The sequence below is a fragment of the Dendrobates tinctorius genome, unplaced genomic scaffold (genome assembly GCF_039654945.1).
Source record: "Dendrobates tinctorius isolate UK_male_01 unplaced genomic scaffold, ASM3965494v1 ptg000303l, whole genome shotgun sequence".
Taxonomy (NCBI): Eukaryota; Metazoa; Chordata; class Amphibia; order Anura; family Dendrobatidae; genus Dendrobates; species Dendrobates tinctorius.
This window is the reverse complement of record NW_027361970.1, coordinates 1,935,271-1,961,814: the sequence shown is the minus strand read 5'-3', so window position 1 is coordinate 1,961,814 and position 26,544 is coordinate 1,935,271. Positions and strand designations below refer to the sequence as shown.

General features: G+C 41.5%; 1 protein-coding gene across 1 annotated transcript in view; it reads left to right on the top strand.

Annotated features, from left to right (window-relative positions):
• The first annotated feature begins 4,390 nt into the window (after positions 1–4,390).
• Positions 4,391–26,544, top strand: part of TECTA (tectorin alpha) — a 244,087-nt gene continuing 221,933 nt past the window's right edge. Inside the window, exons 1-6 of the mRNA XM_073560719.1 lie at positions 4,391–4,423; positions 7,137–7,295; positions 9,511–9,798; positions 11,369–11,506; positions 12,413–12,578; positions 14,132–14,544. Of these exons, the coding sequence (XP_073416820.1) occupies positions 4,391–4,423; positions 7,137–7,295; positions 9,511–9,798; positions 11,369–11,506; positions 12,413–12,578; positions 14,132–14,544 (1,197 nt within the window). The remainder of the gene's footprint in view (positions 4,424–7,136; positions 7,296–9,510; positions 9,799–11,368; positions 11,507–12,412; positions 12,579–14,131; positions 14,545–26,544) is intronic.

Sequence of the window (26,544 nt, the reverse complement as noted above, 5' to 3'; positions counted from 1 at the left end):
CCCTGCACAATACTTATACTACAGTACCACACACTATGCATAACATATCACAATACATTACAGTTCACACTACACAATATTTGCAAAAAAAGACTCATGACACAATACACACATACAACGCGATTGGTGTCTTCAGGGGTAGGAATGCAACAGCACAGTCCACCAACCTTACACGTATATGTCCATACATTATACATGAACAGCATGTACATACATGGTGTCTGTACAGTCAGTATTCCCTAACCAAATACTTGTATGCATGCTCAGTACATATTGTGTATGCAGCAGTGCCCATTCAAGCATTGATACATTTAAGGATGGCAGACTAATATGCATTCTAATACCAAATATTGCAAAGCATTAAAGGGATTGTCCACTACACCAACAACACCTTCTCAATCACTATATTCCATCAGGAAATATAAAAATAGTCTGTACTCGCCTCCAGTGCCTACGCTGTTCAATGAAGTCAACGGTGGATCTCCCCGAGCTACCTTGTGGTGTTATGCCACGTGGGCCCTGCACCAAAAAGTGGCCGCTTCACTCTCACTTAATTCGGATGAAATTGACAACCGGAGGAAGTCAGAACTGCTGCTATCTGGCAACTTCTGGATGTCAGTTTCGCCCAAAGGAATAGAGAGTGAAGCAACAACAGATTGCTGCAGGGCTCACATGGCATAACAACACATGGGAGTCCCAGTGCTGACGACACTGGAATGGCACCAGCACCAGAGGGGAGTACAGGCTATTTTTATTTTACATGGCAAAATGTAGTAATTGAGAAGGGGTCTCCTGATTTGTGGAAAACCTTTTTAAGTGATTGCTGGTTCAGGTTTCTAAAGGAGAATGAGCAGTTGGTAGATAAAGTGTAATAAAAAAAAACTTCTCCGAGCTCTTGGCTTTAGAAGAGAGGCACATAATGTTCTTCGGTCTATGAGTCACATTGCCAGACTGAACCAACTGCATGGGGCACAATAAAACATCTAATATATACATACCTTGTAATGTCTTCACATCCTGTATCGTCCAGATGTGTCCGGATCCCAGAATTCCAAGCGGCTGAAGTTCACCGACTGCCATATTGGGACACTCAAGTGATGGGTGTCTCAATATGGAAACTGCTGGTGGTACCAGCGTCTTGCGCGGTACCACCAGCGGAACACCATCGCACCACACACACACACACACACACACACACTGTATACGCCGTACACACCACACACACTGTATATGCCATATGCACCACACACACATACACACTGTATACGCCGTACACAGCCTCTTGCGCGGTAGCACCAGCGGAACACCGTCGCGAACATCCCGCCGGGATCAGCCGAATGATTCTCTGACTGCCGCCATCTTTGTACAGGATGAGCGTATGCCCAGTTTTAATGTGACAATAGAATAGTGAGCACACACCTATCAATCAATGAAGTAAAAATATGCAAATGGGGTGCAAAACCTGGTCTCCATACAAACATGTGAGAAAAGGAGAGAAAAGCCGAGACCAATAATGGTATGCACAACCACAATGTAAAATAGAAAAACCTTTAATGCACCGCAAACATGACCAAACATTAAAACCAATTAAAAATATGGATACATAGCAATCAAACTACACCCCCTAGTATGAATCAAATCTGTGGAAAATCCACCATCAATAACAATGATAGTTGAGCTAACTAATACATAAGGTACATATGGAAATCAGCACATAATGCAAAAAAAAAAAGTGTGATATTCATATATGCAAACCAGGTGTCAATGCTAAGTCCTGACAATGATTACAAATATGCTATTATAGCAATAATACCAAGCTATATGGCAGCATGTGGCGAGCCATGAGTGTAGGTTCCATGGTGGTAACCTGTAGTAATATGAGCATAAGGCTAACAATTATCTATATAAAATGAACCAATATATAAGCACACCACCAAAGACCAAAAGATCATAAGATTCTCTTGCATTCACAAGAGGAAATAGGTATACAACCTGGTAACTGACGGTCTAATGCAGGTGAATGAAAAAAGGCATAATATCCATGAAAAGGATAAGGATAATCCCAGTCACAATAGTAGCTCAAAAAGAGGCTTATAATGAAGCCATATAGCCACAGTTTTAATGTGACAGCCGCTATCTGTCTGCACAAAGATGGCGGTGGTCTGATTTACTGCGCCTACGTGAATTCCGCGTAGGCACAGTGAATCATTTAGCTTATCCTGGCGGCAGAGGCGCTACGTGTCTACAGGCAGAGAAAGACGATCACATTAAAGGGGTTTTCCCATGAGCAAAAGTTCATTTTAAAAACTGTCTGTGTCTGACTGTGTATGGAGCATACCACAGCTCCTGGGCAGGGGAGGAAGCAAAAGACAATACCGACATTACAGCAGGGGATCACAGAGGATTCATTCTGTGAGGTAAAATATTTCACTGACTATTTTTAAACAATATTTTACCTCACAAAATGTATCCTCTGCGATCTACTGCTGTAATGTCAGTATTGTCTTTTGCTTCCTCCCGTGCCCAGGAGCTGTGGTATGTTCTGTACACGGTCAGACACAGACAATTTTTAAAATGAACTTTCGTTCGTGGGAAAATCCCTTTAAAAATCAAATATCAATGCCAACATGGGGTAGACAGGTCAAAGAAAAGAGCACAGACGGGAGAAGTCAGCACATGGGGAAAGAGAGTGTTGATAGGTGGGTGAGCACATGGTGGGGAGAGATTCTCAATGCTGCAAAGCCTGCCCCATCGTGACATTACCGCCCTCCCGATGCGTTAGCATCGGGCCTCCATCTAGTCACAACATAAATATCTCCGGGGTGCTGATTCCATTTTTTAGACTCGAAATTATCAGGTGGATAGACATCCTCTTATGTTTCATTTACAATCCAGTGACGAAGAGACCATGGATTCAGATTTCATTATTGTAGTTTATGTGAGATGCCTACACAGTCGAGTGTTTCCCTTCTCCCATAACCTACAATATGACAGTACTCTTATATAGCCACTTATTTTCCTCATCTACTCCTTACCGAGATGATGACATGGTCACAGACATGGCCACACAGTGCACCATAGTTAGTTGCCAATCCCTAAAGTGTTACCTTACTGTCCTCTAATCCCCAACATGCAAAATACATATGACCCTGTCAGGCATGTACGTGACCATATAGTTGAGGGGCTCATAGAAAAGCATCAAGGGCTCCTTGGCCACAGGTTGCTCATCCCTTCTTTACAGCATGTAAGAACTGCTGTGAAGGTGGCCAAATTGCTCTATTTAAGTGCTCCGGCACTTCTCTCATGTTACAGAGGCAAAGCGTGTTTGCTTGCAGCAGCACAGGAGCTGCCTCTTTGCCGCTGCTCTCAATGGTCAACTAGGCTGGTGTGCCCTTATTCAAGATGATGAGAACTACCCTTTAACCCCTTCACCTGAGGATTGCATGTATATGAACCTGGGGGTTGTATTTTACGGTGCCCATCGTCATCACCATTGCCCCCTTCCTGTGATGAAATCGGCTTCCTAATTACCAATAGGAGCAATGGTGTAACTTGAAGCTCACCGGCCCCAGTGCAAAAGCTCCAATGAAGCCTCCAATTATTGCAATTCTTTAATAGTATTGGTCTTTTTATATAGCCCAAAGGGACTTTTTAGATCGCTTTGACTCCAAGGCCCAGGCGTGACTGCAATTCCTGCACCTTATGTAGTTGCACCCTGAATAGGAGGCATGAGCAAAAAGAGTGCCCAGGGCAGAATAAACTACAAATACGGCCCTGAACACAGCCGATATCAAACACATGTGGAGGAGACTCAGATCCCGAGCCCGCCTTATACACCCATTGAAAGTGTGCAACACGTTTTATAAAGGGTTTCAAGGGAATCTGTCACATGATTCATGCTGCCCAAAGCAATGACTTTCCAATACAGATTAGCCCAATTGTATTCAGCTTAATTTCCCTATTTGTATCCCTGGGGCTGACATCAAAAAGTACACTCATGAGTGGTGTGATGTGAGACATTTGCAACTCGTCGTTGTGAGGGATGTTGGTAAAAGAAGGACATGAAGTAGTTGCTCTCATGGGAAAGCTCCAATAACTGTTCATAGACTAATGCCACACATTGAAATCTATCACCCGTCGGCTATCATTAATTCTTGTTTAGAAAAACACTCAATTTACCTATTGACAGTGATACAGGAAACATTTTCGAGTTGCTATTAATTTAAATGGCTGAATCATTGTGCTGTTGATTGCATGGATGCTGATCACATTAGATATGAACCAACAAATGCTAATCGCAATGCAAACATAAGCTACGTTGTGTTATTTGTAGATTTATTCCAATCCTTCCTGTGAAAGCCTAACAGTAATTAATGTCTCTTGTTCTAGAATGAATTATTCATCTCTGCTGGGATTGTGGTCTGCGCTTTGCTTGCTACAAGGTTAGCATACGCTATGGAAAAAAAATGTAATATCAGTCGAAATATAGCAAAGTTCAATAATGTGATATAAAATATGCACAAAAATATAAATGTTATATAAAAGCATAGCAGTATTTCTCTTATGGATTCATGTGTGGTTTGCCTTAAAATTGTAGACCTAACTATTGCTAACAATTGACTAAAGTCTAGTATAAAAAACACAGTCACTATGGACAATCAAGAGCAGGCCTATTCAGTGCAGTATGGCTACCACATCATTTATTCTACATCCTGACACAGGCTGCTGCCCTTAAGCTCCAAGATCCAATTACAGACATGATCAAGTCAATGATCTCTGACCATAGTAGTAAGGAAATCAGGTTAACATTGCCTTTCAACAGGCCAAAACAGCTGCATCAGGGCAAGAAGGAAAAGAAGGGACTGCCTGCAGTGCTGGAAAATGAACGTGCCTGTATTGAACGTCCTGCCACCAATCCTCACACTGTGGTCGGTTAATCCCTTTCTTCGCTCTTTCCACCTCACATTCCCCCGGAAACTTCATATCTATTCTTTTAAAATATGGGACAACTGCCCAAGTACTGTAGGTCTCTGTCTGTACATCAATGTCAAAAGTATGAGGAAAAGCAGGATGGCTCTGGGAGCGCACACTACAGCCTTTGTCATCTCAATCACTGCCTATGCGGAGCGCAGCAGTCAAGATTAGGTTTACATCAGCTGTTGTGCTCTACACTGACAGCAATAGTAGTACAAAGCTCACTTCATCATACTGAGAGTATGTATCCTGAAAATTCTACTATCTATCCTATGAAGAATGCAGCAACTGATGACAAACCCTCCTTAAATGTTGTGCCCTGCATAGGAGCCTGTAGACCAGTGCAATGACCAAGATATCAAAGCATCCCCTAACTACTTCTGTCATCTAGCGAGCATTAACTGCACCCATGAGTTGATCCAAAAACAAAAAAGTAATGAGTAAAATTTTGTGCTTTATAGAAATTTCTACCCAATGCAACCACCCCTGTGCTCCTCCCCAGGCTGTGCTAGTGCTGTTAAATATTGGGTTTCTCAAACACATAAAGGTCATCCTTTAATTGTAATCCTCATTTACGGAACAGTGACACAAACTACAGCACTATGCAAAAGTTTTAGGCAGGTATGCAAAAAAAGTGCTGCAAAGTAAGGAATGTTTTCAAAGATAGGAGTGTTAATAGTTTATTTTTTATTAATTTACAAAATAGAAAGTGAATGAACAAAAGAGACATCTAAATCAAATCAATATTTGGCGTGACTGCCATTCACCTTCAATACAGCATCAGTTCTTATTGCTACACTTGTCACTTGCACACAGTTTTTGAAGGAACTCGGCAGGATGTTCCAAACATCTTGGAGAACAAACCACAGATCTTCTGTGTATGAAGCTTGTGCAAATCCGTGTCTCTTCATATAATCCCAGACCGACTGGATCATACTGAGGTCAGGGCTCTGAGGGGCTGTATCATCACTTCCAGGACTCCTTGTTTTTCTTCTATGCTGAAAATAGTTCTTAGTGACATTTGCTGTATGTTTGGAATCGTCCTGCTGCATAATAAACTTGGAGCCAATCAGGCAAAATTATATTATAAAGGGAAGCAGTGCTCAGCACCATTTGAACATTGTGAACCTTTTTTTTCACATTTGTGGGGCTGTGATACAATAGGACACAATGTTTCTGCTTTAGTCCTCAGGCATCTGGGGCACATGCCTTGGACTTTTTGCCCAGATCACAAAGTAGATAGGGCTAAAGGTGCAGGCTTTGTCCAGGCAGTATCATGAGATCACTGCATCTAATCATCTGGCCCAGGCCGCAGATGTCACAGGTCAGAAGAGGCTGCTATGCTTACCAGAAGACTGTGGTAAAGTAAATTTAAGTTTTATTATTGTCTGGGCTAAAAAGGGGCACTATTACATATTAGTTGGCAGAAATATGTGATTTTTTTTTTATTAAGTGTGGGTGCAGGTAAGGGGGCAGCCTCATAGAGAGAGAATGAAGCAGAGTTGTGCATGCCCGGCCACTGATCCTTTCAGACGGGGATCTTCGGAGTTCTGCTCTCAGGATTTGTTGGAGTCTATAACATTATTTTTCAGGGGTCAGCCTCTGCTCCTGAGTTCTGGTGAATAGAAATCTTAGTGCTTCAGCATACTAAGGCAGTTTGGACAATTGTGGCTCCAACATTGTTGGAAGTCAGGAATAGTTTAGGAAAGATCCTTTTCTGGACTTGATGACTGTGCCCCAGTGCACAAAGCAAGGTCCTTAAAGACATGGTTGGGGGAGTTTGGTGTGTAAGATACTGTCTGGCCATACAGGGCTCTGACCGCAATCCCATCCAATTTAAGATGAACTAGAAAAGAGACTGTGAACCCAAACTCTCATCTAACTTCAGTATCTGATCTCACAGATGCTCTTCTAGGAATTAATTTCCAAAGACAATCTTGTAGAAATCATTCCCAGAAGAGTGGAAGTTGTTTCAACTGCATAAGCAGGTTGGTCTTCTCCATATAAATGCCTATGGATTTAGAATGTAATATTTAGGTGTCCCAATACTTTTGACCATATACTATATTTGACCATCTAGTGTACAAAAAAAAACAAGCTAGTAACCCATACATCACTTTATTGCTTTTCTTTTGCAATTTTCTTTGATACACGTTCAATAGTCAACAATTTTTCCATTTGTTACAGCTCAGTCAAAGACGATATTATATCCGTTCTGGCAGAATGAAACTAAAACACCGAAAGTGGATGATGGGAGTTCTCCTGAAATTAAATTGTCTCTTCCTTTTATATTTTTTGGCGTTCAATACAAAGCACTCTATGTAAGTAACTAAAAATTACTTTTCAATTAAATAAGTCTCCCTAAAAAAAATGATCCATGCTAAAAGTAAATGGCTATTTTCTCATGGATGGTGACAGTGTAACATTGCTAAAATACTGCACACCCTAACAAAATGGAAGATCTGTCGGCTTAGAACTATTGTCCTAAAGGTACAATAAAGGTACAGTGGTGCTTGAAAGTTTGTGAGGCTTTCAGAACTGTCCACATTTCTGCAAAAATTTGAGCTTAATCTACGTCAGACTTTCATACAAGTCCTAAAAATAGGTCCCTAGAACTAAATGAAACAAAAAAGTTACAAACAGTAGACTTTGTCATTGTCTTATTTAGGAAAATGATCCACTATCACAGGTCTGCCAGTGACAAAAGTATGTGAACCTTTAGGCTGTGTGCACACATAGCTTTTTTTTTTGCGTTTTTGCAGCGTTTTTAAACGATTTTGCAGCGAAAACGCAAAAAAAAGCATCCCATGCAATCCTATGGCATTCCGCACATACTGTGCTAATGCTGCAGATTTTTCCGTGGCGGAATCGCATTGCGGAAAAATACGCAGCATGTTCATTGCTTGTGTGGAATCATGGGAATTCCGCACACATAGGGATGCATTGTTCCGCTTACTTTCCGCATGTGGCTATGCCCACCATGCAAAAAGTAAGCGGAAAATGTGCAGATGGTACCCATGGTCTGGAGGAGAGGAGATTCTCATCCAGACTCTGGGTACCATATCCCTGTAAAAAATAGAGTTAAAATAAAAAATCATGTTATTCTCACCTTCCGGCATCCCCCGCAGCGTCCCCAGGCCTCAGTGATGCTCCCACTAAGTCCCGTTCCCAGCGATGCCTTGCGACAATGACCTTCGATGACGTAGCGGTCTCGCGAGACTGCTACGGTATCGCGAGTCCGCGATGTCATCAAAGGTCATTGTCGCAAGGCATACCTGGGAACAGGACTTGGGAGCATTGCGAGGATCGGGAACGCTGCGTGGGATAGCAGGTGAGAAGATCACGATTTTTTGTTTTTTTAATTATTTTAACTTTATATCTTTTTACTACTGATGCTGCATAGGCGGCCTCAATAGTAAAAGTTGGTCACACTTGTCAAACACTATGTCAATCAGTTCTCCAAGCGATGCTACAGATCCAGCAATCTCTAGAACAGAGTATTTCCTGTTGTGGAGGGCTTTGTCAGAACATGTCATTTTGGACATTAATGAATCTTTGACTCAGCCTAAACTGAGCAGAATAAATGTATCATTCACCATAAAAATGGAAACTAAGTTTTCAAAACATATTGATTTATTACTGAGTATGACCGCCACATGGAGAAAGCTCTGCACTTAAATGTCTTAGCTTAATGATTGTCTGAGGGACGTTCTGCCACATGGCATTGCCCACATGGTCTCGAGGTAGAGCATGGAGGCTGGAATGGAGCAATGGAGACTTAAATGGAAGTCTGTTTTCTTTAGAATTGAGTAAATTTTTTTTCTTGAAAGCAATGACAATGGGAGATTAGTCTGAAGACCATGTGGGCAACATTAGGGAATGTCACACCTGTCTTAACCCCAGTATTATGGTGTGAGGTGACATAACGTACTGTTACTGTAACCCTCTAGTCTTCATTCCAATTGCACTAACGGCTCAGCGTTACATTGTTTTAGAGGTAGAATTGGTGTTACTGGCATTTCTCCAAAGTGTCCCTAAAGCCATTTTTCATCAAGATAATGCCAGGTCACATGATGCTCATACTATTGTGAGAGGCCTGCTTGGCTTAGACAATCTACCATGGCCTGCAGTGCCTCTGGTCTAATCTCCAATAAAACACATATTTAGCTGGCAATTGCACTGGTAGCTGCCAGCAGAGGTTCTTGATGATTTGCCCAAGTCCATTCATCGTGGCAGAACTTTCTTCAGACAACCACTTATAACTTAATTAATAGCAGCCAAGACATGTGGGTTTTTCTGCAAATGGCACTCATACTCGATAAATGAAAATGTTTTGGAAATTTTGTTCCATATTTTCATAATTTACACATCATTAATGTGTCTATCCATCCCATGATTTTCATAACTCCCAGACTTTTCTTGGTGATGCAATACAAATGTTGAGAAGTTTGTTTGTTTGGCTCTACAAATCCATAACTTTTTGAGAATTTACAGTGGTCGTCTTTTGATCAATGACTATTCTATTTATTTCCCAAGGTCAACAACAATGGGGTTATCTCCTTCAATGTTCTTGTGAGCCAGTTTACTCCAGAACCTTTTCCGCTAGCTGATGGACGTGCTTTCATTGCTCCTTTTTGGGCAGATGTTCATAATGGGATACGAGGAGAAATCTACTACCGGGAAACTACAGATCCTGCTATTTTGAAGAAGGCATCTAAGGAAATTAGGAAGCATTTCAGGAATCTTACCTACTTCACAGCCACTTGGGTCTTCCTGGTCACGTGGGATGAAGTCACCTTCTATGGAGGAAGCAGTACCACTCCTGTAATTTTATAAGTTAGAATATCAGTTTATCACTTAATATATTAAATTATTTGAGGGTGACTGGATGCTGGGGCATTTGGATTGTACCTAGAGCCCATATTCTACAGGAACTCGCTGCTCAAGCCAAATGTTTTGAGCAATGTTCTTTATTACTGTAGAGTTCAAACCACTGTAAATCTGTCGCTACCTTTCATCCAGAGCCATCATAATATATTTTTTCCTTTATATTAACATGTTGAATATGCAGAGATTTTTGTTTTTAAATTATTTTTTAATTCTACTTTTCTAAGTCCTATTCAGGAGGTTTGAGCCTGAGATCACTTGTCCAATTAATTGAAAAACTTCTGTAGTGCATTGCATTGTCATTTTGCCATTCTCCTATGAAGTTCTGCCCGTGACCTGCCTCTTGCAAAACCTCATAGAAGACATGGAGGCCTTCAGGGTCTGGGCCATCTGTCAGGTCCTCGGATCGATCCATACATATATTACACGTATCCAACATACAAGTATGGCAGTAGTCTCTGAAAGGTTACATGCAGCCAGAAATTAAGATTATCTTCATTAAAGTAAATTTGCTTTTAGTTTTTATGGTCTTGAGTGTTTTTGATGAAAAATTATTTTGGAGAAATTGTAAAATTTCAAATGTTATCAATTTATCTGATTTGCTGTTTAAAAGTCAGTTTGGGTAAAATTAGAATTCTACCAAAAACTTTATCTGCAAAGTTACAGCGCATCATCTCTTTTACAAGGGGCTATACCAAGTTCTGAAACTCATCCTGTTCATACGGCAGCTATTTATATTAAGGTGCCAGAAAGGAACCCGTCAGCATGTTTTACATATGTAAGTCGTGGTGTGGTTGAATAGGCACTTGTCCTCCAATAAAACTGATACCTTTAAATAGATAATCGATAAGAGTTGATGTGAAATGATCTGGCCATCCTATTCCATTGGCCACAACACTTGTCTGTGGCATGTTCACGAGAATATTGCCTCTTACTTGATTGCATCCGGGACTCTACTTTTGATTAGCTTGCCTGGTGCTACTTGACAAGTGTGTCACCTCGCAAAGATGATACCATGCCAGGCCAACTAATCAAAAGTAGAGTCGCGGAGGCCTTCATGTAAGAGCCGGTACTCTAGTAAAGTCTCTGCAGACATTTTTGTTTGGGGACCAGCAATACCACTTTTTCCAAATGTAAAAACGGGCTTACAGCTTCCCTTTCAGCTAAGCATCCTGTATTTAAATGTGGTCTTCAGACTAAACCCTTGTCTTTACCCGACAGACATACACATCTCATATGTTTCTCCTGTAGAATTTGAAGATCTATGGGTGTGACCTCATCCTATTTCCCTTTGCTTGCTAGGTCATACTCTCTTTTATATTTGCTCTCTGTAAAGGCCAACATACATAAGATAAAGGCTCTAGATTTGAAGTAGCTCTTTGTTAATTGTTGAGTTAGAAGATAATCTCGCTGTTCCATGTTCTTTATTTTTCCATGTTACCTGCCAATCAGAAAGAGACGACAAGAGAAGGGAAAGCTTTTCACGATTCTTTCATTACATTGACAGGTGAATACATTTCAAGCTCTGCTGATTTCAGATGGCATGTCCAGCTTTGCAATGTTTAATTATGAGGAAATAACATGGACCACGGGGACAGCGAGTGGAGGAGACCCTCTCACAGGCTTAGGGGGTGTTATGGCTCAGGTAAGGAACATATGTCAACCAGCTTTAACTGTGCAAAATTATGGAACGGGGAAAATTATTTCACATTGAAATGTACAATGCGGTAAATTTTCTGTAGAAATTTTTGCTTAAAAAAAGTATTGCATACGTCTGTGTGGACTTGTTTCTGCAGTATTTGCATGCAGAATGTGCTAGATCCATTTAACTGTATTTACCAATTTGCAGGCATTTCTAATATGTGAATGTACTCTTATCCCCTTCCCAAGATCTACTGTAGGTGTTTGTTGCATTTTGGGTGCAGTTGTACTTAGTGGGTTCAGGGGCTGAACCGACTCCCTACACAATTGGGAGCCAGCTGTAGTATTCAGCTGGCACCTGCTTTTAATAGCAGCAAACAGAGCTAGCACCAATTACTGCTCATGTTTTTTCATCTGATTCATTATGGCATATTCCAGGGGCAACACAGGGTGCAGGATGTTGGCGGACAACCATAGCATAGTCTTGCTTCAGTGCCTCCTCTCTCTTCTTACGATTGCCTTCCTCCTTCCTTGCTTCATGTGGATGATGCCCCTTATGTCATCCGCAGGCACACTTCTCTTTGTCCTCCTGAGAGCAGAGCAAAGTACTGTAATTCGCGTGCACCAAGAGAGCCCAAAGAGCGCTAATGTCTCAGTAGTAAAGCCAACCCATGCGCAGTACAGTATGGTGGGATTATATAAGGTATTTTTGAGCTATGCAAAGGGGGGTGGGGACTTACATGCAGTTTCTTGGAGAACAGTTTGCATTAATGATGGTGACCGTAGTTTAATTTGGGAAACCTGGTGACAGGTTCCCTTTAAAGGTATACTAGCATAGAACACAAGATGGATTCTTTGTCTGGATTGTTTGATGCTGTCAAAAATGCAAAAATAATTTCTCATTTTTTAGGCTGGATTTAATGGTGGGAATAGTACTAATTTTTTTAGTGTACCTGGGTCCCGGTCACCTGAGGTTGTCAATATTGAAGAAAGTACTAATGTGAACATCCCAGGACGCTGGTTATTTAAAATAGATGGAAAGGAAATTGATCCTGCTAACGGCTGTAGTCTAAAAGGTACGTAACTGTGAATGTGAAATCCTAATAACGTGTGAAGGCGCAGCTTAAAGGGAATCTGTCACCTATTTTTTCGCATATGAGCTGCCGGCACCGGCACCAGGGGCTTGTCTACACCATTCTGTAATGCTGCAGATAAGCCCCCAATGTAACCTGAAAGATAAGAAAAGCGAGTTATATTATACTCACCGGGCGGGTGTGGTCCAGTGAGGTCCAGGTCCGATGGGTGTCGTGGTCCGGGTCCAGTGCCTCCCATCTTCTAGCGATGACGTCCTCCTCCTTGCTTCTTTCGCGGCTTCTGCGCAGGCGTAATTCTCTGCCGGACCTCTCTGACCTTTCCCGGTGCTGCGCACTGCAGTACTCTGCTCTGCCCTCAACAGGGAAGAGAATTACACCTGCGCAGGAGCTGCAACAGAAGAAAGAAAGAAGATGTCATCGCTAGAAGATGGGAGGCACCGGACCCGGACCGCGACACCCATCGGACCCAGACCGCACCGGACCGCCCCCCCGGTGAGTATAATATAACTCATTTTTCTTATCTTTTAGGATGCATTGGGGACTTATCTACCGGATTACAGAATGCTGTAGATAAGCCCCTGATGGCAGTGCAGGCAGCTTATATGCAAAAAAAATAGGTGACAGATTCCCTTTAACATTGCTACGGTGTTCTGGCTCTGTACACTGGTCACTTCTGGGTCGAGTGGGATTTGGTAACCTCCACCAATCTGATAATGATGTCCTATGCTAATGATAGGTTACTAATATCTTAGCCCTGGACTGAACCTTTAAAGAAGGACTCCTCCTCCTATCAAAGTTTTTATCACCTTAATATATTGCAGTCATCGTATTATACAGCACTGTGTACTTACAATTGCTCACTTTGCCATTCTTCACAGCTAATTCTTCTCATATCCATTAGGTCAATGACATCATGTGATTAAAATCTGACTAAGTTCTATGTAGAAACAGGAGGTCAACTTTCCCTGTATGAGTCACAAGTCACTGCAAAAGTCCCTGGCAGGGGGAGGGAGAAGCTGGGTCAGGAATGAAGAGAGTAATGATAAATGCAGAGACAAGAGACTTACTGCTTCTATATAGAGCCAAGAAAAGAGAAGAATTAGCTGGGTAGAAAGGTAAAATGAGCAAATGTAGGTACACAGTGCTATGTAATATGATGATTGTAATATATACAGTATTTCCTTCTAGTGAATGTTTCTTATATTTGTGAGATATTATGGACAAAATTATAGGTGTACTGCATATTGTCTTTCTCAAGGATTACACCTTTTCAACCATAATTTTTTCATTCTCTTATTTTTTTCCCAAGTTGAATATGGTTCTTGAAATATTGAGTTACCTTCAAAGTTTCTTCAGTTGTACTATAGTTAAAAAACATTCCAAGTTTCATATTCATCTACATGATGTGTTGGATGCATCTATGAATCAAGAGTTTTAATTCCCACTTTCTTATTCTGATTACCATGTTGTCACGTTGTCAGATTTTTCTTGACAACAATTTTATTAATGACATTTCCTTAATATTTTCTTTTCAGGTCATTTTGTGCGCCAAGGACAAGTGTTTTGGGAAAATGGTAACTGTACCACCAGGTGTCGCTGCCTTGATTTCAATAATGAAATATCATGCCAGGAATCCATATGTGGACCATATGAAGTCTGTGAACCAAAGGAGAAATATTTCCAATGTCTACCAGTTGAAAGCAGTACTTGTGTGGTGTTTGGAGATCCTCATTATCACACATTTGATGGGCTTCTCTTTCACTTCCAAGGATCCTGCTCTTATCTTCTAGCACGGAACTGCAACCAAGGGAATCACTTACCATATTTTAACATTGAGGCAAAGAATGAAAACCGAGGAGGGTCTTCAGTAGCATGGCTGAGAGACGTCTCTGTGGAAGTCTACTCATATAACATTGTCATACCAAAGGAAAGTTTTGGAAAAATAAAGGTAAGAATTAAACTAATAGTGATGAAGCTAATTGGTGCTCTGCTACAGTCACATCCAGAGGTTTTTTTTATTACTTTTGTGCTGTATAATAGGCACCAGCATCTCTCCCTTATGCAGCGTGTGTCAGATTCATCCAGATGGGGAACGAGGCAGAAATCCAAATTGGAAATGAGAACAAATGAGGAACATTGGTGCAACTATACTCTATGGGAAGATTCATAATTTGTGTTTTTTTTAAGTAACTTTTTGTCTTGTGGTACTTATTACAGTTTTTGGTGCCAAATTCATTAAAAAAAGCACATGCTATTTATGAATTTAGTGGAAAGTCACAAATGGTCTTTATTCCTTTCTTGAACTGTTTTGGTGACTTTTGGTGCCAAAAGTTGCCAAAAAATGGCCAAAATTTTGGTGTACTTAAAACTACTTCACGGGGGACTGGTGTAAAGATGCGCCAAATTTTGCAACTTTTAAAAAAAGTCACAGTTGATGAATCACAGTGAAACATCGCTAGACTCAGCCTACAATGCAGAAACAAAGGCAAAAAAAATAAGGCTAGCACATATAAAATAGACCTAAAAAAGGTGCAAATACTGTAGAATAATAAATTGTCTGGAAACAAAAAAAGGCACAAAACTAGACAAAAACAGGCGCGAAGGCAATGATGATTCAGGGCCTATGACTAAGAATATGAGTTTTCAACGCTTTGAAGAATCGGACCCACTTTATTTTAGGGAAGGGAGGAGATGTGGAAAATTCTGCAATTTTTTGCCATTTTCTGCCTGTTTGACTCTGCTCCTCTTAATGAATTTGGTATCTTCAATTTCAGTGTGATTGTGTGCTACATTAGTCTTGATGAATCAGCCCCAATATTCACAAATATATTTTCCTCAGTGAATCTTTTGCATTGTATCCTCAGCTTATTTGCAACAAAATCCTTAACAAAATCTGCAAGTAATGCAAGCATTGCAAACATGAAATGCCAGGTGAAGCTATGACTTGCTGTATATACAGGTTCATTTTCCCTGAGGGTTAATTCCACATTTCAGTAAAATCTTTATTACTGTAAGACACTACAGATTTTCTGTCCCCAAATCAAATTGGAAGATCCATGTGGGAACATACCCTGAAACTCATCTCGCTTTTTCAAGCATTGATGAGTGTCTAATATAGCAGCGCAGGAGCTTTATAATGAAGGCATTCAGAATGAACCTAATTTTTCTCACTGTATTTACATTAGGAAAGTGGCATGGGATTACTGATTAATCTGATTCAATATATAGAAATGTGCTGTATATTTTTATTACCCCTATATTCATTTACTGCTAATCTTTCTAGCCAAAATAGTAAGTTGTAGTTCTTCCCTTTCCCTAAGTGCGGTGCTCCGCTTTCTCAAGCAGTCCCGTAAACAATGAATGGAGTGGAGGTCGAGGATGTGAACATGTGCTCCATTCAAGATGGGGCTCTGCAGATCCCGGATTCTGAGATCCAAAATCCCTTTCTTACGATCACTGTGGTTCACTGTAGTCAGACCCCCATTGGTCAGTGTACGTAATCCCCTATCCTGTGGGTGACTCATTGGGGAACTGATAAATCTCCCATGAGACCACTCATGCCTGCCCCCATGGCACACTTACTACAGATAATTGTGGGGGATGGCCATCGCAGTTGCTTATGCGTCCGCATAATACACTGGTTATTAAGTAGATGTATGAAAAAATGTGGTAGCTTTTTCCCTGCATTTAGTACAAGCCCTGCTGACTAGTGAAGCAAACAGAAGCCGTGATAAATCATGAGCTAGACATGAAACGTCCATAAGATTGAAATTAAGGGGGTGTTCTGGAACTAAAATTTATTTTAATCCTAAATCCCTATCTATTTAATGTCATATTCTAATTTCCTTTCTAAAATACTTCAATTAAAGAGTCCCTATCCTTCCTTCACCCCACTATGACACCACTTTATTTTTCTTTTTTTTTTACTACTTCCTTTTTGAAAATACCAGTGAATGCTGGATAGTCAAGCAAGTTGTTATCAGTGACCACTGTCCCCTTCTTGAGAAAAAGCCTCATCAGTGACGTCTGTTTCAGGGGCTGGGCTAGTCCCTGTGCTACTGGGCATGTATGTGCTGGTTGTCAATTCCAAAGGATGCCTAGCATGTTCTTGTGACTGTACAATGTGCAAAGTGACAGTGCGCTCCCTCGCCGGCTCTGATCAGAAGTAACAATCAGACATTGGAATAAAGTTAGCTGAAACGTTTTCAGCCAGACTATATGACCATCCTTTAATGCTCAGGATATAGAGGCTTCCCAACTCTTCTCAGAGACATGATGCCAGGGAAGAGAGGGATCGGGCAGTTTAAATTGACAGTAAATGCCTGATCTTTTTATTCAATGGGGAGATAAAGCACCATCAGAGCTGTCTAGCTGTAGATTTCCATAGGTTATAAATATAATGCTAGAACATTATTGCTGAGAAATAAAATTGAAAAATCAAATCACCATATATTGTTATTAATCCCTTTATGGCATCCGCTGTAAATATATGGTGCAAGTCGGAAGTGGGTGTAAGGAGCAGGGCCACGCAGCGAGCCTGCCCCATACCCGACAGGTGATGGCTGTGTATTACCCCCATGCTTGTCATTATAGAGCTTCTGTGAAACCCTGCCTGTGGCCGAGATTCAAAGGAGCCAGTGATTTCTGCTATACACTGTGTCATCGCTTTATACAGCACAAGCGATAGGACAATGTCATTTTCAAGTCCCCTAAGGGGCTAACAATAACGACAAAAGGTTTTAAAAAAAGGTTTTACATTTTTTTCCCCATTGAAAATAAAGATATTTAAAAAAAAAATACATGTATGTGATATTACCGTGTTCAGAAAAGTCTGATCTACAGTACATAAATGTAAAAATAATTAATCTGATCTGTAAACACCATAAACAAAAAAAATTCAAGAACACCAAAATTATGTTTTTTTGGTCACTACTGCATTTCTGCAAAAAAAAAAGGCTGTAATAAGCAATCAAAAAATCACATCTGTCCCAGTATGGTATTAATAAAAACATTGTCTCACCCCCACAAAAAATAAATCATCACACAGCTCTATCGGCAAAAACAAAAAAATTTACTTGTCTCGGAAAATGGTGACACAGCCAAACACATTTTTTTTTAAACTTCTGATTTTTTTCACCACTAAAATAAAAACAAAAAAACACCTGGACATTTTGAGTATCGTCATAATCGTATTGATGAGGAGAATCTTATTACAAGGTGATTCTTGCCACAAAATGTACACCATAAAAACAGTTCTCAAAAACAATTGCACTTGGAAGGTTTTGCCCATTTTCCAGTACACTGTGTGGTTAAATGAATGGTGCAAATCAAAAGTTCTACTCGTACCGCAAAAATCTATGTAGATAGAAAAATAAAAGAGTTATGGCTCTGGGGAAAAGGAAAAATCGGAAGCGCAAAAACAGAAATTAGCCGAAGTGATGTGGTTAAAAAGAAAAAAGTATTAGAAATTAATGTTTAATCAAATTTGGAAAAACTATATATTATTATTTATGTAGTTACATTTTATATATCGTGTTATATATACATTATGTACTGTATATTTTATAAATGCATGTTTTGCTGAATATGTTTATTCACTACATTTGTAATTCCTTTTACTTTCCTTTTAATTATCAAATTGGAGCACTTGACATTTCACTTTTACTTATATCATGTAATATACACTATAACACATAAATGGTAACTACAAAAAAGGAAATTTCAACTTGCAAATGAACAAAGCCTCATACAGGTTCATTAACAATAAAAAGGTCCTTGTAATGGAAAGAGAAATAAAAAAACAAATTGCTGAGGTCTTCGAGACCAAATTGTCCCAATCTACGACAGGTTAGCCAGTTTCATGGTGACAGCAATGAGACTTTGAAATTGATTTGATTAGAATGTATTTGTGAGGGAGAAATGCAGGGAATGGATGCCAGGAAGGACTGAGTTTAAAGAGGTGGTCCAAAACTAACATTTATTTTAATCGTAAATCTCTATCTATTTAATGTCATAATCTACCGTAATCTTTTTTCTAATTTACTTTGATTAGAAATTCCCTTTCCCTCACTACATTATTTAACTGCTGTATTTTTTTCCTTCTTCCCCAGTGCATGCTGGGAACCTCAAACAAGTCATCATCATGTGGCAGAGCTGCGTCCCCACCTTGAAACAAAGTGTCATCAGTGACGACCATTTCAGTGGCGGGGCTAGTACATGCTCTACTCAGCATGTGTCGTATGTCAGTACCAACGTATGCTCAGTAAGATCTTGTCTGTGTGCACTATTCTTAGTGTGCAGTGACAGTGCACTCCTTCTCTGGCTCTGATGAGGAGTGATAAGCTGGCAAGAGAGTGCCCTGTCAGTGAGAATTGCAAGGTGGTAACCTGGCAAATAGCGATCAGTGCTGCCCCCCAATTGAAGTCACTTGTGGGGGTGAGGCTGGTCTCTACTTTCCGGATAAAAGAATGGATGCACAGGAGCACTGAATTTGACCGAAGGGGTGATGTGGAAATTCGCTCAGCAGCATTACATCAGATAGAGGGAGGGCATGGATTTGATGCCAGTAGCATTTAATTTTAAGGGGTAGAAGAGCATAGATATACAGGCCACAAAAATTGAGAGACCACTGCAAAATTTTCGGTTTGTGTGATTTTTCTCTTTCTAGGTATATTTTTGAATAAAATGTAAATTGCTCTTTTATTCTAGACTACTGACAACATGACTTCAAATTTCTAAGCACTAAATTTTGTATTTATTTTCAGAAAATGAGAAATGCTCAAAATAACAAAAATTGTAGTGCTTGCAGACCTCAAATAATGCTAAGAAAACAAGTTCATAATCATTTAGAAACAATAATACTAACGTTTTAACTCAAGAAAAGTTCAGAAATCAATATTTTGTGGAATAACCATGATTTTTAGTCACAGCTTTCATGAGTCTTGGCATGCTTTCCACAAGTCTTTAACACTGCTTTTGGGTGACCTTATGCCACTCCTGGTACCAAAATGTAAGCAATTCTTCTTTGTTTGATGGCTTGTGACTATCCATCTTCCTCTTGATTACATTCCAGAGGTTTTCAATAGCATTCAGGTCTGGAGATTGGGCTGGCCATGACAGGGATTTGATGTGGTGGTCCTTCATCCACACGTTGATTGTCCTAGCTGTGTGGCATGGCGCATTGTCCTGCTGGAAAAACCAGTCCTCAGAGTTGGGGAACATTGCCTGAGCAGAAGGAATCAACTGTTATTCCAGGATAACCTTGTATGCGGCTTGATTCATGTCATTCGCAAAGGCTAACCTGCCCAATTCCAGCCTTGCTGAAGCACCCCCAGATTATCACCGATCCTCCACCAAATTTCACAGTGGGTGCAAGACACTGTGGCTTGTACGCCTCTCCAGGTCTCCGTATAACCATTAGACAACCAGGTGTTGGGCAAAGCTGAAAATTAGACTTATCAGAGAAGATTTCCTTACTCCAGTCCTCTATGGTCCAATCCTTATGGTCTTTGGCAAACTTCAGCCTGGCTCTTCTTTGCTTCTCATTTATGAAAGGCTTTTTTCTACCTTTATATGACTTGAGCCCTGCCTCTAGGAGCCTGTTACGAACTGTTCTTGACGTGCACTTCACCTCAGCTGCCATTTGTCATTCATTTTGTAGGTCACTTGATGTCATCCTGCGGTTGCTGAGTGACATTCAAATAAGATGATGGTTATCCCTGTCAGTGAAGAGTCATTTTTTCCCTCTGCCGGTCTGTAGCTTTGTTGTCCCCAATGTCTGCTGCTTGACCTTGTTGTAATGGACTGCCGTCTTAGAAATTTTAAGGATTGAGGCAACATGATGTTCACTGTATCCCTCTGCTAGTAAAGCCAGACTTGAGCCCTTCTTCTCACACAAGACTTTTCTTTTCAATTCCTTTGGCATGGTTAAAAGTTATTTTTCATTCCTATTACTTTTGGGATATTACTAGCACTTGATTTGCCATCCAGCTTGTCCTATTGCAAGAGGATTGTGAACACCACAGCAAGGTTTTTTTTTCCTCCGTTAAATAAGATTTGATTCAGGTGATCACCTAATCATTAAGTAGAATGAGGTGACACTTGAATGGAATGGCTGTCAGACATGTAGAGGAGCTGATTTATATTAAACAGTGCAGTGGTCTCTTAATTTTTGCCAGAGCTGTATATATTCAGCAACAATGAATCAGATTGAAGAGGTAGAAACATGTGATTGATACGCAGCAGCATCAACTTGGATTGGGTTCACCATGAAGTATCCTTTAAAGGGCCGCAATGTTTCATTCCAGATAATTCCTTTGCATAATCATGAAGTTTAATCCTATACAATTACCTACAATGGATTAAGCCAGCAGATTAGAGGTTCATTCCCATTTTTACCAATGCCGTGCCGCAGTCATAGTAGGTATGCGGCTGTGCTTCCCAAGGCTTGCTACTTTAATATGCTCATTAAGTCAGATAAAGGTCTTTTTGAGACACATCCTTGTCAATTTACTTCAACAAGCAGAATCAGTTGGCTCTACTTAGAGCCTGTTAGCATCTCTGGCCGGGGTCCAGCGTTTTCTTCCAAAGTGATTTTGTTACATCCTGTAACGTAAGGGTTCATTAGGGGTAACAAGAACAGAAGAGAAACAGAAAAGTGGGTTGAATTCTAACCAAATGATTATACAAAAATAGACAAAGAAGGCTTTTTTAAAAAAAATGCTTAAAGCTCGGAGACATTTAACACCCCAAGTCAATTATCTGAGTGATGCGATAGAGAACAGTAAAGAATTTAGAGACGGCCGAGGCTATAATACTGTCTGTTACCTGTGACAAATCTTGCCAAAATCTAGAAAGACAAATTAAGCTGCAGTAATGATTTGATACCATATGCAATTCAGTGGAGTAACCATCATCCTCTTCCCTCAGAAGTCAAATTTCTTATTTTACTACTTCAATGATTATTGGTTTTAAAATGTACTCATTTTATGGTTAGCAAAAAAGTAAAAAAGATTATAAGATTTTAAGCATTGATGATCTTCTTTACCTTACAGCAGACCAATAAGATCATTTTTACACTTGTGTCCTAGTAGGACAAACACATTTTTTATTAGTCCATGTAAACTCATAGGGAACCTGTTACCTGGTTTTCCAATATACAGTAAAGTAGGACCACCACCTCTAAGCCCTTTCTAGAGTGCTGTATATGTGTCCCCAATCCCCTCTGCAAGGCATTTAAAATAGCTTTTATTATACTGCCAGACGGCGTGGTCCCGTCGATCAGCGTTTCTGGTCTTTATCCAGAACCTCCTCTCTTCTTGAGGTCGCTGTCTTCCTTCTTGCTTCCTATGGATGACACATCCTACGTCATCCCCACACTTTTCTCCATCACGCAAGAGCAAAGAACTCTCATGCGCATGCACTGGGAAAGGCCAAAGAGCGCTGGCTCATGTGCACTACAATACTTTTCTCTACCCTGGCAGGCAGAGAGAAGAACTCCTGTACTGGAGTGCAATGAAGGACACTGTGTGGATGACATACGATGCCTTATTCACACAAAGCAGGGAAGGAGGATGGTAATCGTAAGAAGAGAAGAGATGCCAGATCAAGATGCCCATTGGATCGGACCATGTCGCGCTGTTTGTGAATATAATAAAAGGGGTTTTTTTGTGCGTTACAGAGCGCATTTGGGATATATTGTCTGTTACTCACTATCACTTCCGTATTCTTCATCTTTCCATCTCTAGTGCCCATTTTCTACTTTCTTTCAACTCTAAGTGACAACCGTGATGCTTGGTTCATCATATACATTTTCAATTCTTTATTCAAATCTCTCATCTCTGTATCAAAACATTCCTAATTCTATATAAAAGCCATTTCCTAGTTACCAATACTCTTATAAGACACATCATTATCAAATACTTCACATTAAAACTTTTCAATAATTCTTGTAAGTGCTGGACACCACTCCCAGCCGGGATCTCTTGCAGTGTCCCTTGATTGGAGTCATGCTCCAAATGAGGTAGACGTATTCTTCGCAAAGTGTCTATGTAAAACCAAGAGAGGGCACCTAAAGAGGTGCAACTATTTACAAGTAGAAGTTTTTGGATCACTCCAAGTTCATGATCGCTCAGTTCAAATGTAAAGGCAGCCAACAAAACAGGGCAACACTGGAAAAAACAAAACTAAACCATGATGGTCAAAAATAGAACAAAAGGCACAACGGTGCAAATACCCTCCTGGGTAACGAGAGTTATATTGTAGGTTGCTAGTGCTGGTTCCCTCCTGGGGTTCTGGAAGCTGCTGATTGGGAACTGCTATCAGATGAAATACTTTGGGTGTCTTCATCCTGTTGCTGGTTGCTTGCTAGTTCCAGTGCTCTGCTGCGTGGCCTAGCACCGAGGGATGCCGCAGCTTGTTGGCGCTGATAGGCGACTACATGGGGTCTCGGCAGCCAAGGGATCCCGAGGTCACTATCCCAAAGCGACCTAGACTCCTCCAATCCCTGAAGATGCCGAATCGTGCGCGCCTGTTCCAGCCGTACCCTTCTCAGTAGGGACCTCCTCCACCTCCCCATTTCTGACAGTCTAGTGCCCCCTGCGGTCTCTTCCAACTGCCCCATTTCGAGTTCCCGCAAGCCAACCTCTGACAACGTGAATTCGGGGGGCAACCCATTAGGAGGGCCGGGGTATATACCTGGTGCCTCCCGGCGGTGCGGTCTCTGCTCCGGTGCAGGGGTAGCGGCAGTGGGCGCTGCCCGGTGGGATGGCGGTGGAGCTAACGGTGGCTCCGGGTCCGCGGGGGTCTCTGTAGGGACCTGCGCAGCAGCGTCAGGTCTGGACGGAGGCTTCTCTTCCTCCGCTTCAGCTCCCTGTGCTGTGTACAACTCCTCCGGTAGTAGCGGCAGAGAGGGAACAAGGTACGCTGCTGATGGCATGGCAGCGGTTTTCAGGCTCCCTAGGATCTGCCTGAGAGAGGTCTGGTGCAGCATTTGCGGGTACCGGTGTTGCGGGTACCGCAGGTGTAGGCCCCTCCTGGGCGCGCTGCAGATTCAAGGTCCATAGCGTTTCCTGCCTCAGTTGCAGGCGGCGCATCAGCTGGGCAATCTCGTCTTCCAGCTGCTGATGGTTAATCTCCGCTACGGTGTTGGAGCCTTCAGCCATGGCGCCGGGGAGATCCACTTCCCTGCACTCCGCAGGCCTCCTCCCGTCTCTCTCCAAGATGGCGTTCTGGCGTTCTTCTCCCTCCTCTCTCGGCCCCTTTCCCACAACTGGCTTCTGCCCCTACTTCTTGGGGCGGCGTCTTCTTCCAGCGCCTCCATACCAAGCCAATATACGAACCCCTCGGGGGGTGGGCCATGTTGCTGTCACATAGTAATTCAGGCAGGGGAGGCCCAAGACTGTTTGCGGTCTTTTCCTAGGACCTCCCATCTCGTCACGCCCTTCTTCTCCACTGGCTTAGAACTTCTAGGCAGGGTTCTTCCTCTAACCCACGTCCTCTATGTTCCCTTTTACTCCTGCGTTCCGTACTTGTCTTTTCCCTTCTATGGAAGCTCAGGCTTCAGTTCAATGTCTTTCTCCTTCTTTCCTTTCCCGTGCCAGCTGGCTCAGATCACTGAGGCAGCTGCAGCACTCCTTCCTCCATCCCTCCTCCAGGGATGCCCACTCCTCACCGAGTGGCTTCCTCTCTTTGACTCTCCGTCTGAGTGAACCTCAATCCTGCACCGTCCAACTATTTTATGTATTCTAAACTCCACCCACCTCCCAGCACGTCTAGTGTTCCAATCAGGGAACCACCAACGGTGCTCTGCTTCTCTCTAAGCAAGGAGCCGCAATGTGGTTTTGCTGAACTACTCTATTGTGTGGGGTGCGAGTGTTGGAGCGTGGTCAGTAGCCTCAAACTTACCTGGATGGTGGGGCACCACACCTTAGGAGAAGGTGCAGTACCTCTGTGGCGACTGAGCCTCAGGGGCGCCACACAGACATAGCCGTTACTTGGATTTCTAAGTACAATGCACTTAGGCCTTTCTGAAATTCTATCTGAAGGAAGTCTAGTATGTCTGTAATCTGCAGGTTGGTACTATCTACATCTTGACTAAAACGTCAAGCTGAAAAACTCTGCTTGACCCTTGTAGAAGTTGCCTTCATGGATCTAGCCCTGGGTTGCAGCAATGTCTGCATGACTGCGTAAGAGAACGCTCTACATTGTACAGGGAATGGTCAACCATTAGACTGGATGAATCGCTCCAGGTTGTGGCAGAACAGAGAGCTCTTAGACAGGGGAAGTCTCCAATAAAATAAGAGTTGGGGCAGTGTGGCAATATCTTTTTCACATGCCTCATAAGTGGTTTTGATCAGGTGCCACCTTGTTTGCTGATGTAATATTTCTTATTTCATATTGTCTGATTTTAAAAAAGCATTCTCATCAAACTTTTATACTCTTTAAACAGTGCAGTCACCATATTTTATGGCACTGTGTACTTACAATTGCTCATTTTGCCTTTCAACCCAACTACCGTATATACTCGTGTATAAGCCGACCTGTGTATAAGCCGACCCCCCCCCCTAATTTTGCCACAAAAAACTGGGAAAACTTATTGACTCGCGTATAAGCTTAGGGTAGAAAATGCAGCAGCTATTGGTAAATTTAAAAAAGAAAAATAGATGCCAATAAAAGTAAAATTAGTTGAGACATCAGTAGGTTAAATGTTTTTGAATATCCATATTGAATCAGGAGCCCCATATAATGCTCCATACAGTTCATGATGGACCCCATAAGATGCTCCATACAAAATACACCCCATATAATGCTGTACAAAGGTTAATAATGCCCCCATAAGATGCTCCATAGAATAATATGCCCCATATAATGCTCCATAAAGGTTATGGCCCCATAAGATGCTCCATAGATTATGCCCCCATAAGATGCTCCATAGATTATGCCCCAATAAGATGCTCCATAGAATATGCCCCCATATGCTGTTCTATTAGATTATGCCCCCATATGCTGCCCCATAGAATATGCCCTCATATGCTGCTCCATAGACTATGCCCCCATATGCTGCCCCATAGAATATGCTCCCATATGCTGCCCCCATAAGATGCTCCATATATTATGCCCCCATATGCTGCTGCTGCAAAAAAAATGCTATACTCACCTCTCCTGCTCAGGACCCGGCATCTGAGACATTCACCTGTCCAGGGTCCATCGCTGGTCATCGCTGTCTGTCGCTTCCTGTGTCAGTGACTGTTCAGCCAGCAGAGGGCACAGTGCGCACTAACCACGTCACGGCGCCCCTTGCTGCCTAAACGTCACTGACAGGACACAGCAGAGAGCAGCGTGGGAACGTTTTTATATCCATATAGCAGCTGTTCGCAATAATCAGCGCCATTACCGGCACATGCGTGCTGACTCACAGGCCCATATAGTGCGTCTCCTCCAGCGGCTCACGTGACTCGAGAGGAGAGGGAAGTCCCTCATGACATCAGTGCCTCACCGCGTCACTATCGGCAGCCAGGAAGTGATGCACCATGGGTCCTGCCGCATCAGGCATGCGCAACGCTGAAACCGCCATCTTGAATGTGGGCATAAATAAGGGAAAATATAATGCGGCTAATATATGTGCAAATAAAGTGTAAATATACTAATTATGATACAGCAAGGGTAATAAAAATTGCCTAAGAAGATAATATCAATAATATATAGAATATTAATAGTAATATTACATAATACTAATATATATGTGCAAAGTGAAAATTTTTCTATATTTAAAGTATAGTGGAGTAACATATAATCACTCCTAATAAATAATAATAACAAATAATATTAAAAAGAAAAAATGTGAAACAAAATTAATAAAAATAAAAATAAATAAAAAGCCGTATATTGAAGAAATATGTTCAAAACAAAATCCAGCATATCCATCCATCGAAATGCAGGAAAGACTTTC